This window comes from Nannospalax galili, unplaced genomic scaffold (assembly GCF_000622305.1).
Source record: "Nannospalax galili isolate Female #2095 unplaced genomic scaffold, S.galili_v1.0 scaffold381, whole genome shotgun sequence".
Taxonomy (NCBI): domain Eukaryota; kingdom Metazoa; phylum Chordata; class Mammalia; order Rodentia; family Spalacidae; genus Nannospalax; species Nannospalax galili.
This window is the reverse complement of record NW_008347312.1, coordinates 3,692,370-3,713,293: the sequence shown is the minus strand read 5'-3', so window position 1 is coordinate 3,713,293 and position 20,924 is coordinate 3,692,370. Positions and strand designations below refer to the sequence as shown.

General features: G+C 48.9%; 1 protein-coding gene across 3 annotated transcripts in view; it reads left to right on the top strand.

Annotated features, from left to right (window-relative positions):
• Vps35l (VPS35 endosomal protein sorting factor like) overlaps nt 1-20,924 on the top strand; it is a 126,849-nt gene that overhangs the window by 102,832 nt on the left and 3,093 nt on the right. For 2 of the 3 annotated variants that reach the window (XM_008843876.2, XM_029568689.1), the window contains exons 28-31: nt 7,653-7,818; nt 13,954-14,072; nt 17,554-17,700; nt 18,289-19,949. In XM_008843876.2, the coding sequence (XP_008842098.1) occupies nt 7,653-7,818; nt 13,954-14,072; nt 17,554-17,700; nt 18,289-18,387 (531 nt within the window). In that variant the 3' untranslated portion in view covers nt 18,388-19,949. Of the gene's footprint in view, nt 1-7,652; nt 7,819-13,953; nt 14,073-17,553; nt 17,701-18,288; nt 19,950-20,924 lie in introns of those variants that run through there. The other variant, XR_003851233.1, reaches the window with a different exon arrangement.

Genomic DNA, 20,924 nt, shown 5'->3' with positions numbered 1-20,924 from the left:
GATGGGGTGGGAAGAAGCCCCAAGATTTCCCAGGGAGTGGATTGAGTAGCTGGGTTGTACTGTATGCAAAGGATCAGGAGAGGAAAGGTAAGCCTCGGAGCCCCAGAAAGAGGCTGTCAGCCCCAGCAAGAGGCTGGCAGGTGTTGCAGGACCAGGGAAGTAGAGGGAGGTGAGGGCAGGGCCAGGTCCAGAAGTGGTTCCCCTGGGGCCCAAGAAAGGCACTAAGTTGGTCTGGGTGAGAAGGGTCAGGTAGCAGTATTGGTTCCCCTGGTGTCTGGGGCCCCAAGTCTAGGGATGGCACAGGTCCCAAACTCGGAGTAGCGAACAGCGGGGGAGATGGAAGGGTTAAATGTGGCTTAGGGAGTCAAGGCGCGGAGGGCTGCGCTATAGACTTACTCCAAGAGGCCTGAGAATAGGAGTGCAGGCTAGGAGAGTTAGCCGGTGATGCAGGTCCCGGGAAGCAGAGAGAGGTGAGGGCGGGGCCAGGTCCAGAAGCGGTGCTCCTGGTGCCCGAGAAAGGCACTAAGTTGGTCTGGTTGAAAAGGATCAGGAAGCAGTATTGGTTCCCCAGGTGTCTGGGGCCCCAAGACTAGGAATGGCGCAGGGCCCAAACTAGTAGGGGACAGCGGGGGAGATGGAAGGGTGAATGTCTGTCACAGCTTTTTTTAAAACTTCATTGTGTCACCAACAGGTAACATAAGCCCTACTCTTCACCAAGCTTTCAAATGGACTCTGCAATATTGTTGACCTTGCATACAGTGGAGTCCAGCAGATCTTTAGAGCTTTTCAAAGTTTGCTTAACTGAAACTTTATGCCTCTTGGGCACTGACTCCTGTTCTCGCTCACTTCTACAACAACCATTTACTCCTGGAGTCCATTAATTAGACAGTAAGTGGGCTCAGGCACTGTTTATTCCCCTCTGGCTTGACTGTTTCATGTGGCCTTCTCAAGGTTCATCCATTTTGTCACCTACTTTAGACTTCATTGTTTAAGGATAATTAGCATTCCACCTGTATAGTTTTTCTTTATACATTGGTCTATGGAAACGCAGTAAGTGGTTTCTACGTCTTGACTATTATAAAGTGATGACATAAATGCAGGCATGCTAATATTGCCTCCAGAAGCTGCATTCTTTTGGATAGATACCCAGATGTCAGATTGGCATCAGTAGCTACAGCAGGCTGCAGGACTGAGGTCACTCAAGGGCCCTGATTATTATCCGAGGCTTTCTTTTATGGGGTTCAAGAGAGGCAATTGGTTGCTAAGGGGTATAGAGTGGATGGTTCTCTGTTTTAATTGACAGACTTGGATTATATAAGCCTATTTTTATTATTTTTATTTTATGTGTATGTAAGTACATGCATGTAAGTACACCCATGTCATGCAGTGCCTGCAGACATCAGGAGAGGGCATCGGATCCCTGAAGCTGGAGTTACTGATGGTTGTTAGCTACTATGTGGGTGCTGGGAATCAAACCTGGGTCCTCTGCAAGAGCAGCTGGTGCTTTTAACCCCCGAGCCATCTTTCCTGCCTTATTTATTTATTATTTATTTATTTTGAAACAAGATATCCTTGTAGCCCCAGCTGGCCTGAACTCACTATATCGATGAGGCTGACCTCACAGACATCTGCCTGCCTCTGCCTCCCAAGTGCTGGAACTAAAGGTGTGCACTGCCATACCCAGCTGTATCTGATTTTAATCATATGCACACTCAATTATGCATAGGCATGAGAGGGTAAATAGAGGATTTGCATCCATCCTTCCATACCCAGATAGAAACTGTCCACTAAAGGGGAGTTTTTGATGGTTTTTAAGGGAGATTTATTTAATACATTTTTGGAGTGGGATGTATGTGCAGCTCGCTGCAGGTGTGGATCCTAGGTTGCCAGTAGGTTGCTAGGTACTTGTTAGGAGAGGGGCGTGTGTAGCACAAGCCAAGCGGAGTCCCAGGTGTCTAAGCTATTCCCTATGCTTGCCTCCTTAGTACTGTCTACAGAAGGGTCCTTTCTATGTAGAGGAACAGATGCATTTCATTTAGCAACCTTTGGTCAGATGAATGAAGTGGAAATGACCCGAAAACCTCAGTGTCATGGTCTCAGAGGCCTCATATTGGTTGCGTTGGGACTTGGAGGAACTGGAAGTTTTAGGATCCTGTTTCCTGGCCCTGATCACTGAGGCTGTAGTGGGACAATGTGTTTTCTTGTCTTCTCCTCATGAAAAACATCTGTAGACATGGCAAGATGTCTACATGCTAAGCTGCAGCCTTCATTCCAGACCACAAGTATCTGTTGCTCTGGGAACTGAGGCAGCATGCCCCCCGCTACAGCTGTATGAAATACCATGAAAACTGGAGACATCTGAGAGCCTCATTCGTGGGTATTAGGTACTCCGGTGCTTTCAGGCATGGGGACAGAGGGGCACTCCTGAAACTGCTGATTGGCCTTGTGGTTATGGCCCAGGTTCCACCCGAATAACCAGCGCTAGAGCTGAGTGAGTTCCCAGGTGATCAGTGAAGCCACGCCCAAGACGGTGCCTTTTCAGCTGAGTTCTGAAGGAAAATGAGCACTTAGTGCTGGGGAAGGGGGAGAGGAGAAGGCCTCAGGGCAGGAAGCACAGTGTGGGTAAAGGCCTAGAGGTAGGATGGGGTGCAGTGCAAAGGCTGCCCAAAGAAATGAAGAGACACAGACAGCTTCTCTGAAGCCCCCCATCCACTGGGATCTGACCCAGTCTCCCACCCCAGGGCCGGTTCTTTCCTACTCTTCTTCCAGCCCACTGATGTTCTGACTCCTTTGTTGCTAGCCCTTACTGTTCTATTAATTGTACACCCCTCAAAACATTGCACAGAAGGGGACGCAGAAGCACAGAGAGGCAAAAGGTCACCGGCTAGTAAGTGATTCTTCTAGGATGGAAAGCCAGGATAGCTGTGTGCCTCACTCATCTTTGCTGCCTCGATCCCAGCTTCCAGAGAAGTCCAGCAGTCACTCCTCAGGCACTCCTTCTCCCAGGGAGTGGTGTGGAGTGGCGATTCCAGAGACCCCAGAGTGCATTCAAGTGGAGGGACCACGTCAGGCCTTTGTTGGGACAGTGGAAGGAGGTCTGAGTCACTTCAGGTACCTCTTGAGGGATGGAGCCTAGCTAGGGGCACCAGGGATTTTCCCACTGGGGCATAATTTCAATCTAAGACCTTTTTCTTCTTTAAAAAAAACAAACAAACAAACAAAAAAAAACACAGGCCAGGGAGACGGCTCAGTAGTAGTAGCACTTCTGCAAACATGAAGACCTGAGCTCAAATCCCCAGCACCCATATAGAAAGCCGGGCATGGATGCACATGTCTATAATCCCAGACTGTGAGGTAGAGACAGGCAGATCCTGCCTGAAGATCCTGCTCCCAGGATCTGCCTGAGAGCTCTCTGGCCTGCCAGCCCAGTCAAAACAGGCAATTTCCAGTTCATTGAGAGGCCCTGGCTCAAGGCCTTATTAGGCAGCAAGCAATAGAGAAAGACACCTGTCCTACCCTAGCCTCTGCATGCACATGCACAAGCATGCATACCCTCATACTCACATGCATGTACCATACACACACACACTGCTGCATACATAATTTAAAAAACTAAAAACCCACGTGTGGGCTGGGAACCATAGCTCTACCTGTACTGCATAAAACCAGGTGTGGTGGTGCATGTCTGTAACCCCAGCATGTGGGAAATGGAGACAAGAATTCAAGAGTTCAGGGTCATCCTCTGCTTTATTGGGAGTTCAAGACCATGAAACCCTCTCACCAAATGTGGTGGTTTGAATGAAAATGTTCCCCATAGGCTCCAAGTGTTTGGACAGTCTGTCCCCAGATGGTGGCACTGTTTTGGGAGGCTTTAGAAGGTGTGGCTATCCTGGAGGAAGCACATCACTGGGGGTGGGCTTACAGAGTTCTTAAGCCTTGCGGGATCTCCAGTCGCCCTCCTGCTTCCTGTGCCTGCTGGAAGATGTGGAGCTTAGCTTCCGCTCCTCTTCTCCAGCCACCTCTACCGCCATGTCTCCCCGCCAAAATGGAGTGTAATTCCCCTGGAACCGTAAGCTCAAATAAATTCTTCCTTTTATAAGTTGTTTTGGTCATTGTTTCTATCACAGCAACAGAAAAGTGACGAACACACCAAATAAGGTGGAGGAGGGAGAGAGGTGGTTCCCAGAACCTGCTGCCTAGCCAGTCTAGCCAACTGGTGAGCTCACCCAGGTCCAGGGACAGATGTTGTTTCAAAAAAATGAAGTGGAGAGTCATTTGATGCTGACCTCTGGCTTCCACATGCACTCGCATTCACACATACTTGTGTATACACATGAACACATACACCACACACAAAAACAAAACAGCAAAATTACTAGTTTAATATTAAACACATTCAAACTAATGTATTGTGGGACTTGTTTTAAAAGGATACTAGGCTGGGGGTGTCCTGGTTTGTACAGTCCTTGTTTGTCAGGCACAAAGCCCTGGGTTCTAGCCCCAGCACCAAGAAAACCTGATGTGGTAGCGCAGGCATGTAATCTCAGCACTCCAGAAGTAGAAGCAGGTGGATCAGAAGTTCAGAGTCATTCTCAGCTGTCTAGCCAGGTCAAGGTCAGCCTAGGATACATGAGACCCTGTCTCCAAAAAAAAAAAAAAAAAAAAAAAAAAATCTACCTCTGCCTGGCTTTAGCTATTGAACCATCTAAAAACAGTTTAAAAAGTGTCTCAGTCACAGCACACATAGCTCATGGGATGCTTGTACAGACAGCACCGTGGAAATAATTTATTACCTCCTTGATTCTGAGCAAAAGCCTGCAGACATGCTCACGCCAAACATTTCCCTGAATTGTCCCTGGTCCCACCTCTCTGAAAGTGTGTTCATTGACCTTGTGGTAAAATGAAGTTGCTGGAACATTTGGAGTGTTATCTATTCCCAAGGCAGATCCTTAAATAAAAAATATATTTTCGAATTCACATAGTAGTACAAAATAGCCTAGTTAGAAACAGCTGCAAGCAGAGGAAGCAGTGGTGCACTGCTGGGATTGACTGGCTGGCAGCGACCACAGCTTGGGTGGTTCGAATGCACGCAGCTCATGTTGTTCAGATGTCTGAGCATCACACATTCTCTTTCTCACTGGTGCAGTAGGAATAGCCCCATAGATGTGAATGGTCTGTGTACATCTTGGGCCCCTCTGCCCTAATCCTCAGTCTCACACTGTCACTGCGTGCAAGCATACATTCATCCTGGAGGAGACTGCTATCTGCTAGACCACTCCTCCTCAGCTGCAGGACTTGACACACCATGCCTGCATTCAGAATAGCCACTCAATGCACATGTCTTCCTCCTGTGTACACAGACATGTCCAGTTCATATCCAAAGAGAGGGGGTCAGTAGAGTATTTGTGATGAGGATGTCTGCGGGGCCCAAATCCTGGGTCTCCTGTGTACACCGGCAGTATGAGGCCACCTACCCACTCTGTGGCTCACTTCATATCTGTAGAATGGGGCTCATAATGGTGTCTTGAAGAGCTAGTACAGCTGTTCTCATGTCATTTTTTGTAACTGCCTTAGCATCTGGCAAATGGGAAGTAGTCAGTGACAGTGATTTGACTCAACATGGTTGACCAGGTGTCTGCCTTGTGCCCAGCACAATACCAAAGATGGGGTAAATGGTTGGGCACAACAATGTGTATTCCTAGAGGTACCATTCACAGAGTCCTGCCAGTTGTGGTGGCAAATGCTGAAGAGGCAGAAGCAGGAGGATCACAAGTTCCAGGCCAGCCTGGGTTATACCTAGGGCTGGGGACGTGGTTCAGTGAGTAAACTGCTTGCCACACAAGCATGAGGACCTAAGTCCTGATCCCCAGCACTTACATGAATTGCCCAGTGTGAAGGTACACACCTGTACTCCCACTACTGGGGAACTGGAGATAGGAGGGTCTCTGGGGCTTGCTGGCCTGTCATTCTAGCCCAGTTGGTGAGCTCCAGGTTCAGAGAGAGACCCTGTCTCAGAAAATAAGATGGAGAGCAAGTGAAGACACCCAGTTTCAACATCTGGCCTCCACGTGCATGTGCACATGGACATGCATCTACCTATTCAAGCATAGACATGAATGAGCACATGCATGCACACACACATGACACACACACACACACACACACACACACACACACACACACACAGGATCTGGCCTGCAAGTGGGCAGACTGGGCAGTGTGCAGCAAATACAGGTGCAGTAGATATAGTAGCTTCCTTTTTTCAGGAGACATGTAGGCCACAAAATGTGACTGGACAGTTCACCAAAGCAATAAATAAGATGGCTTCAGGTGGTAAGATATGTTTGGACAAAAATAAGACAGAAAGCTGGGCCTGAAGGCAGACTTCTAAATACAGGTTCTTGGAAGGCTGGGGCAGGAGGATCACAGAATAAGGCCAGCTTGCGCAGTGTAATGAGACCATCTTGACTTGGGAATGTCCTTCTGTGGTAGAGCATGTGCCTATCGTGCACAAGGCTCTGGGTTCAGTCCCCAACACCAGAAGAAATGAAGACAGGAATATTGGAGTGTGGGGAAGAAGGAAAGGGGCTCCAGCATGAGGGTCCTCTGGATGACTGTCTTTTTCCGGCTTCCAACCCATTCAGCCAACAGGAGACACAACCCCGCAGCCTGGAGTGCATGAGAGTGATGCCCAGTGCCTGTTACCACATGCTTTCTGGCCAGAATTTGCCAGTGGTCTTGCCCCTCTATTCAAGTCTGCATCTCATCCTTGGGGGCCTTGTAGCTCTAGGTCTTCTAGGTTCCAGCAGTGCCCTGCCTGCACCTTGTTCTTTCAGCCTATGATAGTTAACAGTGCCCCCGTTGCCTGACTTCATGTTGGTCCCAGCTGTCTAAATAGTCCCCCTTTAAGCTTTCCTCACTTGACCTGCTTGAGTGTATCTTGCTCAGACCCAAGGAGCAGAAGTGTGGCTGGACCAAGTGAGTAGGGATATGGGTGATAGTTTTGGGGGCCAGCTGGGCATTTCTTTCTTGTGAGGAGGGACTCTGGGAAGTTTCAACAGGAGAGCCATTTGGGGAGCTGAATTGAAGCTGCTTTTTGTATTATGACCCCCCCCCCTTTTTAAAGCAGTGAGAAATACATTGTGTTCTGACCTGGAGTAGTCCTGGGTCTGCCCTCCCCCAGGAGAAGGTGCCCAGTTCAACTCTTGCTGCTGCAGTGTGTCCTGAGGAGTGAGACTTTATTAAAGTCAATGCAGCGACAGTGAGCTCAAAAGGGTTCCCCACAGTCTTCCTTTTGCAATTGGACAAACACACCCAGCCTTTTTTTAAAAAAAAAAAAAACACTATGCACAGAAAAATAAGTTTGAAAGCAATCCATTAAGCCAATAGGTAACTGCCTGTCATTCTTTGGACCCAAAGGGAAGCTGTTGCTCCTGCCCCAGCCTGGGGTGTGTTGGTCAGTGAGCAGTGAGAGAGCTGAGCCTTGCCACCTTTTCTCTGCTGTTTCCCAGGTTCATGAGCGACCCAGCCTTTGTGAGGCATCAGGCACTTTAATCTGGACAGCTGCTGAATGGTGGGACTGCTTTGGTTCAGTGGGTGCTTCCACTGTTCTGTTTCATATCTGGGTTTATCTGTCCGTTTTCATTCTCCAGGATCATCCGGAACATGGTGTCCTATATCTGGTTCGAGAACTTCTCAATGTGATCCAGGATTACACCTGGGAGGATAATAGTGATGACAAAATCCGAATCTACACCTGTGTCTTACACCTGCTGTCTGCCATGAGCCAGGACACCTATCTCTACCACATAGACAAAGGTAGCAGTGGCCTCTCTACGGGCCACAGCATGTTCCCATTTCATGGAAGCCAAAGTGTGCACACGTGGGTATGTGCATGTGTGCATGTGGAAGGTTGACGTTGGGTGTGTTCCTCAATTGCTCTCCACCTTACTTTTTTGCAAGATTTTATTTTCATTATTTTAAGATTTATGTATATTGGTATGTGTCTGTATGCCACATGCATGCATGTACCTTTGGAGGCCAGAAGAGGGCCTCCGCTCCCCTGGAGCTGGAGTTACAAGTGGTCATGAGCTGCCTAGTACGGGTGCTGGAACTCAAACTTGGTTCCTCTGGAAGAGGCGCAAGCACTCTTAACCACTTGGCCATTGCTCTAGCCTCTCCACCTAATTTTTTGAGATAGGATTTCTAATTGAACCTGGAGCTCACCAATTTGGCTAATGAGCTCCAAGGAGTCATCCGTCTGTCTCTGCACCCCCACCTCACCCCTGCAGTGCTGGGGTTCTAGGCATGCACTGTCATATCCAGGTCTTCCATGGGTGCTGGGATGCAAACTCAGGTTCTCATGCTTGTGAGGCAAGCACTTTACCATCTTCCAGGCCCAACATTTGTTTTTCTGAGACAGGATCTCATATAATCTGGCCTCAAACTCATTATGTAACTGAGGATGAGCTTGAACTCATTATTTTTTTCTGTGGCAGGGTCTCATCACGTAGCCCTGGCTAACCTGGAACTATGTTGACCAGGCTGGCCTCAAACTGACAGAGATCTGCCTGCCACCCTTGATCTGCTGAGATTACAGGCATGTACCACCATGCCCGGTTTATGTGGCATTGAGAATTGAACCTAGGGCTTCCTGCATGCTAGGCAGGCACTCTACTAACTGAGCTACATTTCTACCCAGGAAATCCAGATTCCTGAGTCACTTTCTGCCCTCTAACTTAGGAGGACACCCCCCACCGCCAGCTCATGCCCAGGGTTGGGGCAGGGAGGAGAGGCCTCAGGGTTGTAGGATCAGTTTTTGTTGTTTTTGTGGTCTGGGGATGGAACCCAGCTTGCTAGGCAAGCTGACTACCACTGAACCATCTGCCCAGCCTTCTGAAAATACTACAGAATCCCCTGGAATAGTAGCTGAATACAGTAGATGAACATAGCAGTCACCACAGGCCTGACCTCGCCCCAGTCCAGGTGGGGCTTGACCTACGGTTCTCTGACCTGTGCTTCAGATGGTGTGGAGGCCCAAAAGCCCTCAGTGCAGGTGCTGGGAGGAAGGAGGGCCTTGTTCCGCCACCTGATACTGTCTGTTTTATCCTTGGTGGTACTGGTTTGCTAATAGCCTCCCTGTGTCACTCCCAACTCCTTTTCTCTACCTTCTCTGGTGAATTCAGCTCCCAGAGCCTCACTGATCCCACAAGTCCATCTGATCATCTTCTGGTATATAATATGTTTGAGGCCAGCCTGGACTACACGAGACCCTGTCATAAATAAATAAATAAATAAATTCTAAGTAAATAAATACATCCCACATTTTAGGATCCCATGACCCCAGCACTGTCCCATCCAGGCACTTAGCACTCACTCCTCCATGGCCTGTGTTGCTTGTCTCTGGGTGTGGGGCATGCCAGCCACTCTACCACCACTACCCATCCTCAGCTTCCAGACCAGAGCCTTGTGCAGAGCAGACCTCATGCTGTAGCTGCTGATGTGAAAATTCTTTCCCTGGGGAAACCTAAACATCTACCCCTTTTATATGGCTCCAACAACAAGCCAAAGCACAATTCTACCAGATCTCACCCTGGCAAACCAGTGAGTTTATTGGGCTTACTTAACAGAGAATAGGTGAGGGGCTACCTACAGGAGCTTAGGTGACCCCAAAACAGCTGCACTGGAAAGTCTTAACCCAGCATTGATGTTAGATTCCCCATAGCTATGTAGATGGCATCCCCTTCAGTCAACCTTCCCCAGCCTGTATGCTCTAGCACCTTCTGAGACCCTGAGGCCATTTGCAATTAGGACAGAATTGCATACAAACTGGACTCTCCAATGAGGGTCCAGTGACCCTTCCAACCCCTTCCTTCTCTGAAGGAACAACAGTCCACAGGCCCAGTTGTGATGGTCTATTGAAAGCAGGCACAGCTTATCTGATGAGCTTAGAGGACCATGTTCTATACTAGGTGATATGTGTGTGTCACACATTCATGCTGTGTGACAGTCAGTCACCTGCTCTGCCCTCTTTGCTCATCTCCAGTGGTAGGCTAATCTGAGTAAGAATAAACCCAAACCCAGAGGTTTGACTAGTAATTTATACTAGTCTGAGGAACTATTCTGGTCCTCAGAAGTAGAGAAGTTCCTTTACCAGCTGCAGTTTTGTGCCTTGCAAAATTAGGTGGTGGCACATGACTGTATCACATCCTTTCTCTTCTAACAAGAATAACAGTCATCCTCCACATCGCACAGAGCAGCTCTAAGTCAGCAACCAGAGCCACTGCACACATCCCAGGTCTGGGCTAGGGAGACAGTTTAGTCAGTTAAGGACCTGAGTTGCATCCTCAGAACCCACATAAAAATGTGGGCGAGATGGTGCACATTTGTAATCCAGCAATGGGGAGATAGAGACAGGAGGATCCCTGGGGCTCTCTGGCCAGCCCAGACTAGCCTAATTGGTAAGCTCTTGGCCAATGAGAGACTGTGTCTGAAAGGAGGTGGATAGCATTCCTGAGGATGACTTCTGAGTCTGGCCTCTGGCCTCTATGCTCCTGCACAGACACCTGCATGCCTTAAAAACGAGAGAGGCCAGTGGGATGGCTCAGCTGGTGAAAGCACTTGCTGTGCAAGCCTGATGACCTGAGTTTGATCACTCCCTGAAATTCATATAAAGGTAGAAGGAGAGAGCCCGTTCCCAAGGATGTCCTCTGACCTCCACATCCACACTATGGCATGTGTGCCCACACCCACCCACACAATATAAAAAACATAGAAATTTTTAAAAGAAATCCCAGTACTGACCCTTCTAGCCTAGGGCTACTCACTATCAAACTAGTGTTAGCACAGCCATTATCCAGAAATAGCCTGCGAGCATCATCCCAGACGTCTCCTTAAATGGGCGGTTCAGGATCAAACTGGAGATTACCTTTGGTCAGAGAAGCCAGGGAACAAGAAGATGTTTTATTTTTCCATATTTATAGGCATTATGTCTGCAGCCTGCTTTCAAGTAGTTCATCAAAAACAGTTAAGTTCATATGCAGAGAGCTGGCCAGCAGCACTTTGCACACACTAAGGGTTTTGGATTGCCATTTTTTCAAAATCAAAAAGCTAGGAAGAGACTATGGTTCCTGAAGTAGCAGCCAGAAATAAATGTAAAGCATCCCTGAATTTTTGTTTTATCACCTTATTAATTATGCATACACTTGCCCATTCTCCAAGAGTCAAATCAGATTACATAAAATATAATACATAAAGTGACGGAATACATAAAATGATGACATATATTAAAAATTAATTCCTGAAAATCTATACATTAGGAAATGCACGTAGCTGCATGATCCTGCTGTAAGGAGGGGCTCCACTATGTATACTCTTTGTGTGTGTGTGCACGTGCGCGCACATGCACGCAATCACATATGCATACAGGTATATGTCCATACGCATGTGGAGGACAGAGATTGATATTAGGTATCTTCCTCAGTTGCTCTCCACCTTATTTTTCGAGACAGGGTTTCTCACTGAACCTGAAACACACCAATTGGCCAGGCTGTCTGCCCAGTAAGCTCTGGTGAGCCAATGTCTCTGTGCCCTACTCCCTTGCACTAGAGTTTCAGGTGCATACCTGGTCTTTTTTACATGGTCCTGGTACTTGCACAGCCAGCACTTTACTGAACCATTTTCCCACCTCCTGAAGAATCATTTATGTTTTTGTTTGTGTTACTAGCTGACCAGGATCTCGTTTATGTAGACTAGCCTGGCTTCAAATTCCCTGAGATCTTCTGCCTCTGCCTCCTGAGTGCTGGGATTAAAGGCATGTGCCACCACACCACCACATCTGGCTTGAAGGGTTATTTCTTAAGAGTTCAAGGCCTGTCTTTCCTTGGTCTTGGAAAGTGTCTCTTGACCACTTCCCATTTCTATAGGCTACATCAGGGGATTGTTTCTGTGCAGTCACCAGTAACTTGTTGGCCCAGACCAGGACCAACCATTGCCTCCCCCATCTACACATGGGCCCTCCTATCATCTGTCCCTCACCTGTATAACTTCTACAGACCTGTCTGTGTTTCTTATGAACACTTGTCTCCTCTGAACTGTGTTCCTTAGAGACAGTAACAAAAGGTACCAGACAGTATCTACAGTTCCATCCCAGTAGATAAGCTGGGAGCTTACCACCATCCCTAAACCACAAGACCAGATTAGCACTCTGTACCCTCTAAGGACTGGGCATGGCCACCTGATTTATCAGATGCCCCACACCCGGGACAGTGACCCAGAATACAGAGCAGCCAGATGAGAGGCAGTGGGAGTCCCTCCGCACTTCCCTCTCCCTGACACTGGGCCCTGCTCAGTATTACCTAGGCGTTGAGCCTGATGACTTTGCAGCTGGCTATGGGCACATCAGTGTTGGGCATGGGGATGGAAGCAGCAGAATAAAGGATTTGGGGACAAAATGGGAGTGGAGGCCTGTGTACGCAGGAAGGGAAGGGATGAGGTCTGAAAGGCAGATGCCGTGGTTTCATTACTTGTGGAGCCTGTTGCTGGGCAACAAGAAAGCAGGAGGGACTGGAGAGATGGAGTAGTTAGTAAAGCAGTTGCCACTCAAGCATGAGGACCTGTTAGATTAGCACCATGTATAAAGCTGGACATGGTGGTGCATGCTTGTAATCCCAATACTGAGAAGGCTGGCAGGTGGGTCCCTGGGGCTCCCTGGCCAGCCAGCCTTACCTGTTTAGTGAGCACCACGATGTCTTAAAAAGGGGGAGGGGGGTGGCACCATGCCGTATGGACAGCTCCTGGGGAATAATGCCCAAGATTGATCTCTGGTCTCCATACGCACATGCACACATATGTATCTACATATACACAAAGTGGATGAGAGTGTTGCTTGGTGTTAGAGCCTCACGGGGCATGCAAGGAGCCCTGGGTTCCATCACCAGCCCTGCAGACACATTAAAAAGCCAACAACCAAATGTTGGCCGTAGAGACCAAGTGAATCTGTTCTGGGCTATCACTCGGGATACTGTCAGCCATCAGAGAGCAACAGAGCTGGTCTGATATGCAGATTATGCCAAGGTTTATCACTAAGTGAAAAATCCAAAGTGCAGACTGTGTGTTGTTGCCCTTACCCAGCAGAGACCCTGCCCTCTGAAGGTGGGTGGCATGAAGGCGGGGTGGGTAGGAGGGAGGGAAGGAGGGAGGGAGCAGGGGCCAGTACTCAGGCCATCTTTGGCTAGGCTAGTCTTTCTCTAGGTAGTGGTTGCCACAGGAGTGGCCAAGCAGACACTGGAGGACTTTCTGATAAGAAACTTTCTTAAAGAATTGGGGATAGTGGCTCACACCTGAAGTTACAGTATTTGGGAGACGGAGGCAGGAGAATTGCCATGAGTTTGAGGCCAGCCTGAGTTACAGAGTGATTTCCGGGTCAGCCTGAGCTATAGTGAAACCCTGGCTCAGGCAGCAGGGGTGGAGAAGACATTGTCAAGCATGGAAGCTTCCAGAGTAGCTGAACTGCAGAACATGACAGCTATTTTGAGGGCCCCAGGGCAGGCAGGCAGGGTGTAGTGTATAAGAGCTTGGACTTTCGAATCAGACTATCCAGTTTAGGATCCTGGCTGGGCCCACTTCTGAGCCTCAGTTTCCCTACTCATTAAAGGAGATGCTCCTATCACCTCTTTCCCCGGCTGGTTATATGGACTCTTCAATAGCAGGGGAACACTTGGCACAGCATCTGGCAGCCGCTCTGGGGGTCACTGTGACTATTACTGTCCCTTTCTCCAGGCATGGCTGCTGGGGTTGAGTTCCATACTGCTGGCCTCTGGCCCAGACTGTCCCCAGGTAGTGTTTTCTTAGTGAGCCCAAAGCCAGTGGGTCATCCTGGCCATTCCCATGCACTCTGCCATGACTTCCTGCCATCCGCCAGTCCCATGTGATATGCTGCTCTTGTTTGTTCAGTGGACTCCAATGACAGCCTGTATGGGGGAGACTCCAAGTTCCTGGCTGAGAACAGCAAGCTGTGTGAGGCGGTGATGGCTCAGATCCTGGAACACCTGAAGACGCTGGCCAAGGATGAGGTAGGTGCCTGGCCGCCTCGCCTGCCACACGCTCCGGATGCAGTAGTGCAGGGTGGTGGGACACTGGTCCCTTGTGGAAGGGAAACAAATCCTACTGAGTCATGGGTTTCCAGAGCTTCAAACCCTTGTCCCTGGCTATTTTCTCTGCCTGGGCTGTGCTTCCCAATCATCTAAATCTCAGCTTATTCCAGCCTCTGGTACCCACTAGTCTCTAACTTCTGAAGGTTTTTGTTGTTTTTTATTATATATCAAAAACAAAAAGGCATGTAGCATATACTATAATTCCAGCACTCAGGAGGTTTAAGGCCACCAGTTCAAGGCCTAAGCTATGTATCAAGACCTTGTCTCAAAAACAAACAGTGGCCTGGAAATGTAGTCCAGTTGGAAAGTGTACCAGCCTACCATGCACAAGGCCTGGGTTCAGTCACCAGCACAGCATAAAACTAAGTGTGGTCTGCACATCTGTGATCCTAGCACTTGGGAGGTAGAGGCAGGAAGATCAAGAGGTCAAGGTCATCCTCGGTTACATAGGGAGTTTGAGGACAGCCTAAATCACATGAAACTGGCTAAGAGAGAAAGGGAGGGGGGAGAAGAGGGAGGTTAAAGAGAAAGAAGGAGGGGAAAATATGGGTGGACCAAGCTGACACAGAACGTGACAGCCTGACGTCCGTCACTGTCACAATCCCCCATTTCAGTCCTGCAGCTCGTAATCCAAGCCCGGCCCCTGCAGCACAGGAGTGGCAGGTGGAGGGTTAGCATCCTGCTCAATCCTGTTTCCGGATGTCACATCTGCTTGTGTTGGGGACAGCCCTCATTTCAGAGTTGTCCTGTATGACCACCTGAAGGAGCCAGGTCTGCTTTAGTCACGAGCTGAGAGAAATTGTTTGGGTGTGGGGAGCTGGGAACCATACCAGGCCCTTAGAGCTTCCTGGAAGTGTCAGTTCTCAGAGGAAAAGAAGGGAAGGCTTTTTTCTATTTAAACCTCTGTGGAGAGCGGTGGAGGTGTGAGGCCATTTGGCTTCCTGTGAATACATTCTCTCTCCTGTCTTTGCCTGTCTGCCGGCATGCCTTCACATCCCTGACACGTCCCAAGTGATGTCATTTTTAACGAGCTGTGGCACCGAAAACCCAAATTGAGTGTTTTAGGGTAAAATGCTTATTGGGGAGTTCAGTGAGGGAGAAAGAGCCAATTAGAGGCTGCTTTTAAAAGGCCTCTCTCAGAGGAGTCGCTGAGATTTGAAGTGGAATTTTCCCGAGTTTAATTCTCTAATGAAGCAGAAAGCAGGTGTCCTATTGCCCCAGACATCAGGTGTCAAAGGGAAGCAGACTGGACTCATCTCACACCTGAGACCAGAGCACACCACAGATCCCCAGCTAGTGAGTCATGTGGGAAGGTGGCAGCAGCTCTTCTTGCCGTGGTGTTGCCGCTTTCCATGTGCCTGCCAGCCTGGGCTGCAGCAAGAGTCACCCCGCCACACTCTTCACGGTGCTTCAGCTACTTCCAGAGCACAGCACTGCCCAGCATCAGGAACGAGCTATGGGCATGAATGTGGGCTCTGGAGTTGGGCATCCTGGCCCACAACTTCTTCTGAACCTGCTGCTGGGTCCTGTGCTCCGGTACCTTGTCTGTAAAGTGGGTGTATTCGCTCTCTAATGCCATATTAGCCAGGGGCCTCAGCTCAGCTTCAGAGACACCCATTTGTGTTCTGTAGTGTGGCAGGTCAGAAGTCAGTACTGGCTGGGCTGGTGGTGTCTGTTTCATGAGGCCCAAGTCAAGATGTTGACTGGCTGGACTTTACTGGGAGGCATTGAGAAGAACCCATATCTGTAGAGTTGAAGGACTGACGTCATTGTTGACCAAGTGAGGCAACTTCTGGGAGCTGCCTACCTTCCTTGGCTCCTGGCCCCTTCCTCCATTTTGAAAGTCAAGTTCTTATGCTTTGGATCTGACCACCTTTTCTTCCTAGCCTTCCTTTTCTTTTTCCCTCTGTATGTGTGTGTACATGTGGGCACTTGCTCATGTGGGTGCATGCATGTGGAAGCCAGAGATCAACCCTGGGAGTTACTCTTCAGGAGCTGTCTACCGTATTTTTAAAGGCAGGGTCTCGTCACTGGCCTGGGGCTCACCAATGCTGCGAGGCTGGCCAGCCAAACGAGCTCAGGGTCCTGTCTCCACTCGCCCTGCAATGGGATTACATATATGTGCCACCACACACATCTTTTTCTGTGGGTGCTGAGGTGCTCAAGTTGTGAGGTCAGCACTTGATTGCTGTGTCCTCAGCTTTGCCTTTGGCCTGAGACTCTTTTGTGTGTTGAAGGGCTCCATCATTAGATTGGGCCTACCCAGATTCCTCCTAAATTCTACCTCCTATGTTCCTTTTCAGCAGCACCTGCTTTAGTATATTGAAAACAGTTCTAGAACACTGTCTACCCTGAGTTATAAACATGCCTGCCACAAGGTGCAAAGTTTTCCTCAGGGGAGTTATATGAAGCATGGAGCCAGAGACACTGTCATGATCTGAGGACTCCATACCTCTTAGCTGCTGGGAGTATTCTGGGTGCATATGGCTCCTGGCAGCATAGTTTGGTGGGGCTGCCAGGCCTACCCGGCAAGGGCCCTGGGGCCCCAGGGGCCTTGGCTTGGCAATGCCCAGCTTTGGGTGACCCCTCCTGGTCCCATGGGCTTCCTGAAACAGCAGGTGCTCACCTGCTGATGTGGCCTTCTCTTTGGTGTTTACTCTGGAGAAATTGTATCCTTTCGCCACAGCTGTTGCTGCTTTCTGGACTGGAGTTTTCATTTTCTCCTGCCTCTGCCATTCAAAGCTGGTCATATGTGGTTAGATGTTTTCCTGGTGAGGTACCTCACAGACCAGCCAACAGAGCAAGGTCAATGTCATGGTGTAAGGTGGTTCTTTTTCATTTTTGAATTTTTAGAGACAGGGACTCATGTAGCCCAGGCTAGTCTTGACCTTTCTGTGGAGTCAAAGATGACTTTGAACTTCTGATCTTCCTGTGACTACCTCCGGCTAGCCGAGATTAGACATACACTGCCACACCCTTCAGTCAGGTGGTTCTCATAAAAGCCAGGCATGGGCCCCAAGCTTTGGGAGCTCTGTAAGGATCGGCAGTAGTGCCAGAGCTTTGCGAAGTCTGAGGCCATAGCTGAGCCAAGTGGAAGCCTTCTGGCTTTGACTTGTACCTGCATGAAAGCAAGGCTTTCCCACTGCTGTTAGGTTTCATTCCTTGATTTGGTGACTGCTGGGTTTCTTATAATCACAGTGACTGCCAGGTATGAGGCAGAGCTCAGAGCTCCTGGTCGGTCTAATCCTCCCTTACTCCATGTGTTGCAGTGTGGCTCTGGAGGTTAAACAGAAATGCATGGCACAGTTGGCATTTGGACCCATGCCTACCCTGCCCATGACATCTCCTGAAGTCACTCTGTGTGCCAAGGCAGGGTCATAACCTTCCTTCTCTCTTCCAGGCCCTGAAACGCCAGAGCTTGCTGGGACTCTCCTTCTTCAACAGCATCCTGGCTCACGGGGACCTTCGCAACAACAAGCTGAATCAGCTTTCTGTCAACCTGTGGCACCTGGCACAGAGGCATGGCTGTGGAGACACCAGGACCATGGTGAGCACAGGGCCCTCACCAGCCAGAGCCATGCTGGCTCTGACACAGTGTCAGCTGCACCTCCAGCTGCCATCATCGGGAGACAGGCACCAGGCTCACGAATTCTTCAGCATGGCTTCCTAGTGCTAGAAAGTACTACAGATCACTCCCTCTCAGTAAAAACCCCACACGCATGAAAATGTCACCCACTTCTGGTCACACCCAAATCTGATCTTTTTGAGACAGGGTCTCATGTAGCCCAAGCTGTCCTCAAGTTTGCTGTCTAGCTAAGGAGGACCTTGAACTTCTGAACTTCCTGCCTCGACCTCCTGGGTGCTATTATAAGAATGCAGCACAGTTTATGTGGTGCTGGGAACCAAACCTAGGACTTTTGCATGCATGCACTCTGATGGCTGAGCTGTGCCCTCAGATTCCTGAGTGGTTTTAAGGACAAATTACAATCTTAACTTTTTTCCTCTTCTGTCATCCTTCAGAAGACATCCTTTCTCAGCTATGCAGGGCCAATTCGTATCAGGGCCAATTCAGTGGAGGCACCAGTTCCCAGGACAGGGCCATGTGAGCCAGATACAAGATCTCTTTTTCTTCTAGGTGAAAACTCTGGAGTACATCAAAAAGCAAAGCAAACAACCCAACATGAATCATCTGACAGAGCTGGCCCTGAGACTCCCTTTGCAAACCAGGACCTAACTGTCCTCCAGGGGCCCAGGGACTCAGGTACCATGCCCATGAAGACCAGAACCTGACTCTTTGTCCTCCAGGGGCCCAGGGACTCGGGTACCATGCCCATGAAGACCTACTTTGCCACTGTGCGAACTCCCAGAACTTAAAGAGTTTTTGTTATTTTCACTTTTGTACAGATTGGTTTAAGCTTTGACATCCAACCTGGCTATTCTAACAGCGAGGGGGGAATTGACAGAGCATTAAAATCAAATCATGGTCAAATAGCAGCATCTTACTGTTTGTACAAGTAGCCTTCAGGTTCTCAGCCAGCAAGAGGGTGTTTAGCAAGGGGGCAGCAAGGAACTCTTCTGGAATTCCCACCTTCAGGGACTAACAAAAGGCAGATCACCCTGCTAACTCCTTTCCCAACGAAGAGCAAGACATCTGGACTTAGAATACAGTGGTTGCCCAAAGGAGAAAGTGAGGTCAAATTTGTGACTCACTGTAGCTTCAGTGAATGTCCTGGAACTAGCCTGCATGGGGATGCCCACTGGTGATCCCAGCACTTTGAGAGAATGGGCTTGTGAACTGCCCTGAGTTTCCAGCTAGCCCAGGCTATAGAGACCCTGCAGTGCCCTTCCTGGAACTGAACAAACGAGCTGAAGGACCAGTTGTGCTCCTGACTGCTCTTCTTCCAGAAGAGCACGTGCAAACTCATCACACTGTTAACACTGGCTGCGCTTCTCAGCAGCGTGGCTTTTCTTCCACTTCCTATTGCTGGGTCTTGACTTGCTGCTGGATGGCTTCCAGCTGCACTTTCATTGGTAAGTAACATCGGCACTGACTGCTGATTCACAACCTGGAACTTACTGACCATGAAAATGCATCCAAGTTGTGTTATCAGCTGTGCTCTAGGCCAGCTAGCCCTGATGGCACACTAGTCCCCCTAGCTACTTGGGAGACCGAGGCAGGAAGATTGTTCTGAGGCTAGTCTGGGCAACACATCTTCAAAAAGCCCAAACTATCTATGCTTTAAGACTGGATTACATTTTATCTTTACTCCAAAACACAACTGATTACTCAATACGTAGCTAACCTCAAAAAAGTAAAAAAAGTTAGTTTATACATGTGTTCTCACTAAATAGTGAAGGACTAGGGCTGCTGACTTGGGGCCAGTGTGATAACAAACTCTACCCCAAGGACTTCTGTTGAGGAAATCACCTTCATAAAAGCCAGCAGCCGATGAGGATGTGACTCAGTGGTACAGTGCTTGCCTATCCTGCATGAGGCCTTGGGTTTGATCCTCAGTACCACATAAGTATTGGTACAAGTCATATACTCATGACTTAGAAGGTGGAAGCAGGAGGATCAAGAGCTCAAGGTCATCCTCAATTATATGTTTGAGGCCAGTCTGGGATATATGAGCCCATCTCAAAAAAAAATGCAACAAAAACTAAAAATTGGATGCTGAAGAGTACCTCTTCCCCTGGTACTGTTCAGGCTTCCAGGTGGCCTTTATTTTACAAAACTTACCTGCACTGAAATTCTTTTATATACTATTATATTAAATGGAAATAACTGGAAATTCATAAATGATGCTCTGTAAGTCATTTCTTCTACTTCGAGGCTGCCTAGCGAATCCCTGCTGCTCCTACATTAATCTGCGTTGACCACACAGTAGGTACACATGACACCGGAGGCTTGGACTGCACTGCTGTTAGCAGTTTCCCCCACCCATTACCGAATCAACAGGCCAGTCTCCAAAATCCAGCCTCCATGGGTGTGAGGTCCTCTGGGAAGGACAGGTGATGAAGAGCACAGCAGTTTTAGGAAATGAGGCAAAAATGAGGGAAGATCTACATCAGGCCTGTCTGTTCCTGGCTCATTTAACAGATCACAAGCACAGTGGCTTCATGAGGTCTTTGAGTCATAAGTCTCACTAATCCCTCCAGACTAAGTCAAGGTGTCAGCAGGGTTGTGTTCATTTTGGGTTGCTCTGGTAGAAAGTATTGCTGCTCAGCTTCTGGAGACCTCGGTTCCCTGGCTTGTGGCATTTCCCTTCCCAAGTAACTGCCCAAATCTTTCATCTCTTCCACACCAGCCCATCTGCCTTCTTCCACTTAAGGATTTGTAGACAGCCAGGTAATCTTGGATAATCTTCGTGTTTCAAATTCATCAGATTAGCAAACTTAATTCCCTTTTGCTTTGTAATGGAACATATTCGTGGGTTCCAGGGACATCCTTGGCAGGGTATTCCGCAATCTGAATAGTTCTTAAAGTTTACAGTGAATGCACACCCTCCTTTAGGGAACAAATGTGTCTATTTGGAAGATACTTTGGACAGGCCAATCAATGGTGGAAAGGCAGCCTCATAAGGCAGGGCCTTGTAGACTCAAGTGGAGCAGCAATCAGTTCAAGGAACCATGAGGTTTGGGTGCTGTATGGAAAAGGACTCTGGCAGAACACCAGGCTGGGGGGGGGGGGGCGCTAGAAAAAAAACCGGAGTTCAACAAAGGCCTGTGTTGGGACACGGACTCCCTATCCCCACTCCTACCTTAAGGCAC